Genomic DNA, 9,027 nt, shown 5'->3' on the forward strand with positions numbered 1-9,027 from the left:
TATAACCTGTTACTCCTAGTGCTTCGAGTGATGTTTTATAGAATTAGAACTGGGAATCAAGAGGTCTTAAAATATACACCCAGCGCATTTGCTGATCTTAACTAAGTTCAACAAGCACACTTGACCTCCTGGGGCCATGAAAGGTGATGTTATTAGTATTTTTTATAGCACAAAGAATTCAATAGAACATCAGTTGGACAGAAGTGCCACAGAAGAGGGTGTGAGAAACTGGTATCCTTTGTTTATTCAACGAATTTGTATTAATTGGCTTTATTTTCCATCGTTTTGCCTTGCTTGGCTTTTCCTATTATGTCCTGTTCTCCTGCCCTCACTATATCTGAATCCCCATCTGCGGAAGGGCTCTCTTTCCTCGGCATGGTTTCCCACACTTAAAACACAGTTTTCAGCTGATGCGCACTATAAAGGCCGGTGCCTTGAAATGAAAAGAAAGCATGTTTAAAATGGGACAGGGATGGGGAAGGGGAGCCCACAAGTAAGTAGGCAGCAAAAGCCCACTCAGGTCTGGAACAGGGTGAGAGACTTCCACAAGGTGGGCCAGGAAAATGCCCACGATGCCAGACCACTAGGCGGTTTTTCCAGAATTACAGCACTTCTGAGTCCCAACCCTACCCTTCTGCCAATAAAAGTACAAGTGAAGGTGACCCCACAGGCATAGAGACGTAAATACTCTGCAGAAAAACGAGGCCCCTCTTCCATGGAAAGTTTTTTTAGTGTTTAATGGAGAGCAAGGGGAAAACTTATACCAGGGCTCACAGACCACTGGACCAATAAGGAAACAACTCAGATCGACCCAGTCCAAGTCTAGAGGGACAGAAAACCCCATCAAATGTCACTGACTTAGCCCTGTTCATTCATAACTATGGGTGGGCTTGGCATCATTATCCCTATGTCTTTTCTCCATCAGCTTCCATTTTCTCCCTTTTCTGATGAACCTTTGCATCTAATTCCATGTGAGGAAATAAGAATTTAACATCATCATCAACATCATCAACAGCAATAATGCATCATTCTGACTATATGCCAAACTCTGGGCCAAGTCTTAAATGCTGTATCTCATTTGATTCTCACAGCAAGTCTGTGAGCTCGGTAGTGATAGACATCCCACTCTACAGATGAGGAAACGGAGACTTAGAAAGGTGAAGTAACTTTCCCAAGTTCACCACCAGTAAGTGACAGAGCCAAGATCCAAACCCAGGCCTGTCTGATGCCAGGGCCAAGGCTCTTTGCCAAAATGATATGAAACCAGCCAATAGCTGCCTGAACTGTGTCTTCCTCTGAAAGAGCCATCCAAGTCCAGACCTGGTTCATGTTACAAGACCAAGATCACTCTAACTGCTCCCCAAAGTGAGCCTACGTCAGCTCTACAGAGGCTGAAATAACTCTCTGAGCCCTTGGAAGTATCTGTAGACGTTTGTAAGTAGTAAACGACCAGCGGAAGCAAGTTGATTTAGCATAGAAAACACTGTTTTCACATCCTAGATCTGTCTCTTAGTAACGATGTAACCTCAGGACATTTGCTCCACCTCTCTGAGCCTCAGGAAAGCATGGGTAATAATAATTGTCTGTGAGCTGGTACTGGTGAATTTGCCAGCACAATGCTGTAAATTAGTTACCTTTCCCCCCAAACTGTTTTACTGAGTACCTTATTCTATGGAATAGAATACACTGTCTAAACAGAGTATAAATAAATAATAGATAGATAACTAAATAAATAACTCCTGATCATTTCCTTAGTGAGCATCCAAAATCCAAAGTCTAAAAATGATATAAAACAATTTCCAAAAAATTGTGGCAACCTATGCATATGTGCATGTACTAAGTGTATCTCTCTGAACACATAAGGACTACTTTTTATCTCCTCTCCCTCTCCTTCACCCTCCTAGCTCTCCCTCTCTCCACCTCTTACTCTCTCTCTCTCTCTCTCTCCCTCTCTCCCTCTCTCTCTCTCTCTCTCTCTCTCACACACACACACACACACACACACACACACACACACGAATTGAATCCTGATGCACCGCTATCTCCCTCATTCTCAAACACGTGCCTGACACTTGTTCAGATAATAGATAACTAGTCTCTAGCCAGTTAATTTGAACAATAAAAAACATGAGGCTCTTATAGAGATAAGGTACCCAAGAGAATTCAAAGATGCTGGTAGCTGCTTGTTTAGTGACGGACGATTTTTGTGATTAAAAAGTGGAAGACAGCAGACAAAGCCCCCTCTGTTTGCACCACTTGGTTGGCTCCAAGCTAGGTGGAGCCCTGCTTCTTGTAACACCAAATTTCACATTGCTTTTTATGAGCAGAGGGTCCATTTCTAAATTGCACCCCTGGATTTAAAAGAGGAAATTTAAACCTCAGAATAATGTTTTTTGCTGAACAAAATGTATGCCAAACTAAGCCCTGACTGACTGACTCCTGGTTTTCTGAGTCCCAGCCTCCAAAGTTTTCTCAGGTTTCCAGTACTGGGCCGAACTCACTGGCTTGTGCCATTTCCTTCTATGCTACGGTTAGGTGGAAAAGGGGTGAGAAGCAGGGGTACCACTTCCCCAGGTTCACTGGATGTATATGGGAATGCCCGAAAGATCCAGAGGACCACTGTAGATTCACTAGCTGAGAGAGGCTGGCTCCTATCAGCTGTACTTCATGGAAGGCACCAACGTGTTGTCCTAGGCATTACGGGAAAAATAATTCTAGCAAGAAGGGGGAAATCGTCATACAAAACAGCAATAAGTCTGGGCCTTCCTAACTCAGCCCCACAAAAGACCATTTTGTAAGATGGGGAAAAGCTGTGCTTTGCTTTCTAACTGAACAATGAAACACTTGCATCTTTAATCCAAACTGTCTACCCACTTCCCTAGATTTCAGGACAATGGCCTAACTTCTCACCTTCCCTCTTGAATAGTTGAACCCACACACTTTAGAATGATACCCATCAGCAGCTAACAAACAGGTTATTCTTGGACCATGACTGATGCTGGCAAAATGCTCGGGTCCAGGCAGACAAGGATAAGTGAGAATAAAATTATTCAGTTCTGCTTGCCGTGGCCACTGCATCCACAGTCATCCTCAAAATTCCCACAGAAATAAGCTCATTCCACCTTTGAAACATTTCGGAGCTTAAAAGTTTAAATCAGGCCAAGTTGATTTTGTGGGGTTTTTCAAGCTTTTACACTGTAATTATATGCAGGACTTTGTGCCACCTATTTCCTCCCAACTGTAACATTTTATGTCTTTTTTAAGCATACGTTGAGGTTAGCTTTTTTTTTTTTTTTTTTTCAGTACATGTTATGAAACAAGATATGAGCTTATACTCAACTTTAGGTAACTTTCTGCCAAAAGGCTGGACCAACACAAACTAAATCTGACTATTATCTTTATCCAAAGTACAGTTTTGACTATTACATACCCTCTTAATGTACATACATAAAACTAGCTCACAACTAAAGCTCCCTGCAGGTCAGCTGAAATCATAACGAGATTTTCCTTTCATATAATGTGATTAACAAATGTTAGCTAACCAAACTCCTAAAAGACTCAAAAGAAAAAAGCAAAATAACTCAAGCAATGCCCAAAAGTCAAATAACTCAACAAACTTTCTATTTTTTTCTTTGCTTTTTCACATCTTTAACTTAGAAAACAGCCTGTTTCACTTGATTATATGCATGTGCTCTAGAGGCAGGTGAGAGTGAGTTCCAGCTCCACTATTTACAAAAATGTGACCTTCACAAGCTACTAAACTCCTCTAGCCTCAGTTTCCTCATCTGTAAAACAGGCGGGTAAAAATCCTCAAAGGATTTTTGTGAAGATTAAATGAAATAATGCAGGCTTCAATAAGTGTGGGCAAATAGTGTTTCATAAATGTTAGTTGCTATTGCTGACATTATCTATCTGCTAAATAAGTCTACCTTCCAACCTAAAAAAAAAACATGTCAAATGTCTCATGGCAGCCTAGGTGCTTTGAAATTCATATACTGCAATGGGTCCCTCAGAAACTTACAAGAGCAGACACAAATAAAGAAGCGGCCGTCCATCTATTCTTACTCAACTTTATCAAGTATTACAAATGTTTGGGAAGCAGTAATAACTATGACAGCTTGGGCCCCATAATCCTAAACCCCTGCAAAGGTCACGGCAACATATCACTGAGGCTTTCAGCTAGTGAGAGCTCTGAGGCATCCTCTGCATAGCAAGTGAGTTGGAGTGCCAGAGTCAGACTTTATATGTTTAGAAAGGATTTCTGACAGCTCTTACGAAGGCAGATACCTCCAAATGTTACTCGAAGATATAAATGAACCTACCACCCGTCTGAACTTAACGCATTTCTGGAATAAATATCACTCCAGAACTCCAACTGACGCATCTTTTCAGATTCACTCTTTACCTTCAAAACAGCAAGATTCTAATATCTGTTTTATTAGCAGTAAGGCTGTACTTTCGGGGAAAGGCACTACTTCCCCCAGGGCAGGAGTATGGAAAAGGGGAAATGCTGTATGGAGAATTTTTATATTATTTGGGAACAGTCTGCAAAACCCAAACTGTATATTTAAACTTTACAAATGTAACAATATTGTAACGCTTATCTCTGCAAACGGAATGCATTTTTACCTCTATTTCTGTTGATTTCCTTAGTCTTCAGAACCCGATAATCATTTGATACAGACATTCACCTTCACCCATTTATCATTTCACAACATTGACCTCATCTCTTATCATGAAAAAGTTTGGGTAGTTTAAACCCAGATGGCTTGGCTTTCACCTAAACAGAGAAGAATCCCTTCTCTGGTTCCATACAGCATGTTGATCTGATAACAAGCAGTCATCTATCACTTGGGGGCTTTGCATTTGACTGCCTTAATGTATTTCCAACAGGGTTTTGTGATGTGTAGTTTTTAATCAAGGTTTGCCAAAACTGATTGGCATGTAAAACACTTTTAAGCAAAAATGTTGTTCTTTGTAAGTCTCTATTTCAGCTCAGAAATTCTTATTCGTATAACTTAATCTCCCCCGTGTGGTTACTTATTAGACCTTATCATTAACTATTAAGTTAAAATAAATTGAAACAAATTTTTTTTTTAATCTACTAGCCACTGCCAGTGTTAACTAAGCAGCTGAAAGCCAAGTGTCATCCTCTAAGGATAGAGTCCTTTCTGACTCATGCTTCCAAATCAGAACTACAAAGACTGTTTTTGAGACTTAGTATATAAGAGGCAAAGAAATCCAAGATTACATCTTGTCCTCATGTTTGTGCTTTGTGACTCTCATCTCTTTTTCCCCTTGTCATATACCTTATCCCAGACCTTTATACCTAAATGTTACCATTTTCACACTGAGCTCAGACAACAGAATCAAGGCAGAAAGTTTGGTGGCACCTATGATTTGGTGGCAATAGCCATCCCTGGGAACAGAAGGGCAAATGGTAATTATCACTGAGACGATGCCATACCAAGTCCACCTTAAGTTTACTTCTGTAAACTGATGTCAAAGATAAGAATTCCCAGACTGAAGAAATGGAAACTGCAAAAGTCCATAATACTCAGAAATTCAACTGAATTCAATTCACCAGCTATCTGAAGTTTTGTAACGACCAAAATCAGTTTTTAAGATTTGGTCATATTACATTTAATGGATTCAGCTTATCAGAGGGAGCAACTGACTTCACATTACCTGATCTCCATACTCACCATGCAGACACACATTATACAAGGGTTGTCCGTGATAAATGGAATCTGGAGAACTTCACCTTCATTTTCACATTTTGCAACAGAACCTGAAGGAGAAAATAAGTTATTTAAATTTAGCTTAGTGCCATTGTTACAAAAATAGAATTTTTACTTTAATGCTTTTTGAAACAACTATACCCAAATTTCAGAAATTCCTAATGAGTTTTAAATTCTCAAACTCATCCAAAAGAAGTCCCCCCGAAGAAAATCTATTTTAAATAGTTTTATTAGAACAGGTTTGTTTTGTTTTTTTAAAGGCCGTGCTATATAGATTTTCTGCTTTCGATAGTTTAAGCACAATTCCAAGTATTTCACTGGATCCTTAATAATACCCCTCCTTCATGAAGGCATTTCAAGTAAACACACACTCCCACATGCAAAAAAAATTCAAATTGGCCATTAAGGCAGATTTTAAATTTGAACAGAATTCAGGACAGTGTCAATGAACAGGGCTTTATATGAATCCGCCTCATATTGTCTTGAGCTGAAATCACTTTTTGAAACACAATCTTCTTTCCTCTTTTAGAAATTGCCTCAATATTTTCTTTTCTGCCCCAGGTGTCACTAAAGTATGTCCTTCAGAATAGCAGCTGAGGTCTTCACCTGCCTGAAAGCATATAATTATTATATCCTGCTATTAGTACCCTTTTAAAATATGATCGTTTCTTTAAATTCAAGGTCCTTTAAAAAGCACTCCCTGTACAGAAGCTATATTGGAACCCTATAGAGTGAGAAAGGCCGATGGGTGGAAAACGGTTAAATTTTTTTTTCTTTAATTGTATACGGGAGAAAAGATCAAAATAAAGATTGAAGAAAACTAAAAATAAATAAAGGAACTTCTCAAATTCAAATAGAAGAATTTCCGTTATCACTATACTATTGATGTCAACAGCCTCCTTGCCCTCCACCCCTTAACCTACTCACTGTCTTCCCACCCCTTAACCACGCGGGCTTCGCTTCTTGCCCACCGCCAGCGAGGGGCAGGCTCCTAGGTGCTCGCTCCCCGCCCTCCTGTCCCCGAGGCCAGCCAGCGCTTCCTCTCCCAGGTACCAAGCCAGCGTCCGGGAGGGTCGGTCCCTCCCGCCCCCTCCCCTACCTGTCAAGAAGGAGGAAGCCAGAGACATGGGGACCCCCGAGCAATTGAGCAGCAGCAAGACGCAGCAGGTAATCCCGGGCGAGCGCCGGCAGGGACGCTCAGCCAGAGCCCTGACGCCGGAGAACCAGAGCATCGTCACCTGGAGGGAATCCCGGGCGACTGCAGGTCCCGCGCCGCCGCCTATGCTCCACTACCGCCGCTCGCAGTCAAAAAGGGCTCTCAGCCGGCGAGTCGGGAGACAGTCCGTTAAGGAGGGAGGCGGGCGCCCGGGAGCCTGGGGCGGGGGGGTGGGGGGGAGCTGAAGGGGGAGGCGGGAGAGAGAGGCGAGGGGTGAGGGGCGCCCAGGGAGGAGGGGTCCTGCGGCCAGGCTCCTCTAATGCGGCTTTTTTTTTTTTTAAGGAGTTGCTCGCAGCGGTTTAGTCGTCGGCTCCTCCATACTAGAGAGGGGGCCGGGAGGAGGGGGTATCGGAGCAGCCGGAGATAGGCAGAGAGGAGTGGCTGCGCTTCCCGCTGCGCACCGCTGCACAGCCGCCGCCGCCGCCGCCCGGGCTGCAGCGACTGCCCGGGGGCGCGCCGCTGCCGCGGCGTCCTCCACTCCTGCCCTCCCACCTCCTGACGGCCCCTCAGGCTCTCAGCCCGGCCCGCGCGCACGCTCGCTCCGGCGCCGGAGACCCGGGCGCCCCGGGCGCCTCTGGGAACCCGCTGGGGGCGCCCGGGCGCAGGGGGGATTGCAGAAGCCCCGCGCCGGGCGCTTGTCTTCACCGGGCGTCCAGCCTGCTCCCCAGCCCCTCGAGGGAGGCCACTTGCCCCGGGGCACGGATCGGAGCGGGGCAGGCGTGTCTCCACCGCCCGGAGCGCGCAGCGCCTCCTCCCTTTCCCGGGGGAACCCTCCCCTAGCCGGGAATGCCGCGCCACCCCCACTCACACCCGGGCGCTCCAGCCCTGGGAGGGAGCAGAATATGGGACGCAGGGCGCCTCACCACCCCTGCTTGTTCCCAGATGCCCCAGCTTTGGGATGGAGCGACACGGGGCGCCGGGCTGGGGGCGGGGGGCCGCGCGACTTTTCACTCCCTGCTTTGCTTCGGTCTGCTGGGGGCGAGACAGCGGACTCCCGCGCTGAGCGGACAGAGGGGCGAGGGGCCATCCAGAAGAGTGTTCTGTGCTTATGTGCCTGCCAGTCGTGACACTAGGGAAGACAGAAGCTGAAACTACACGCAAGGTCGATTAATAAACGCACAGAGGCGAACGCTTTTCGCCCTTAAAAAAAGATGAACAGTCGCTCCATGACTCCTCCCATCCAACCTCGGGCGGACTGGGGCGGGGAGGTGTTTGACTAATCATTCACTGACCCGAGAAAGAGGGAGGGACCCGCGCGGCGGCTAATCTCTAGCAGGAATAGCCACCCCGCGGCCTCGGCAGCCGCAGCCCTGGGTGTCCAGGAGTCCGACCCTACGTACGGCCCGCGGATCCCCCCGGCCGGATCGCGGCCTCCTGCTCAGGCCGTGGCACCCTTTGCTCAAAGTGGGGGATGCAGTGGAGGAGGGAAGAATTTTTGTAACCAAATGGGAATTAGGGGACGCTTGGCAAGTGTTGGGACCTGATGATCAGCTGTCCTCGGAGATCGCCTTGGGTCGCCGGCTTCCTCTTACCAAGAATTAAAACGGGGCCCCCTCACGCCCATCCTCCTGGCGGGTCGGCCTGGGTGGATCTAAACGGCAGTCGCGGACTAGCCAAGCACGTTTCTCAGCGGGACGCACCTAACAATTTCCCGACACAAAGTGGGTCGTCGGTAGTCGCAGAAACTATACCTTTGCAAATATATTAGTCAGTTTGCGGACACATTTAGTACAGTTTCCTCTTAAGCCCTCCGCTCTTTGGAGGGGGGGGCTGTTTATTTGTTTTTATTTTATCGAGTAGTTGGAGCCTTCACTTAAAGCTGCAATGCCCACATTCCGGCACGCCAAGGAGCCAATAGGAGCGCATTGCTCTGACAAGGAAAAAGTAAGAGAGGGGAAAGCTGTCATTAGCTTAGCACGCTCCATTTCCCTCTCAAAACAGATTTTTAGCGTAAAACTTAAATTAAAAGAGAAGAAAGATGATGTGTGGTTGCCTTCCCCCCCCCACACAAATAACCACCACAGCCAGGCAGCTCCTTGAAAATCAGAGTGTTTAATGTATTTACTAACG

The 9,027-nt window shown here is 45.8% G+C and overlaps 1 protein-coding gene across 1 annotated transcript in view; it reads right to left on the bottom strand.

Moving 5' to 3' along the window:
- The window catches only part of BMPER (BMP binding endothelial regulator), a 271,041-nt gene extending 263,384 nt beyond the window's left edge, over nt 1-7,657 (bottom strand). Inside the window, exons 1-2 of the mRNA XM_027102219.1 lie at nt 6,841-7,657; nt 5,706-5,791 (exon numbers count right to left, since the gene is read on the bottom strand). Of these exons, the coding sequence (XP_026958020.1) occupies nt 5,706-5,791; nt 6,841-6,973 (219 nt within the window). The 5' untranslated portion in view covers nt 6,974-7,657. The remainder of the gene's footprint in view (nt 1-5,705; nt 5,792-6,840) is intronic.
- Nucleotides 7,658-9,027: the final 1,370 nt, after the last annotated feature.

Source organism: Aethalodelphis obliquidens, unplaced genomic scaffold, assembly GCF_003676395.1.
Source record: "Aethalodelphis obliquidens isolate GAN/ISIS:26980383/991018 unplaced genomic scaffold, ASM367639v1 scaffold5, whole genome shotgun sequence".
In the NCBI taxonomy this organism is placed as follows: Eukaryota; Metazoa; Chordata; class Mammalia; order Artiodactyla; family Delphinidae; genus Aethalodelphis; species Aethalodelphis obliquidens.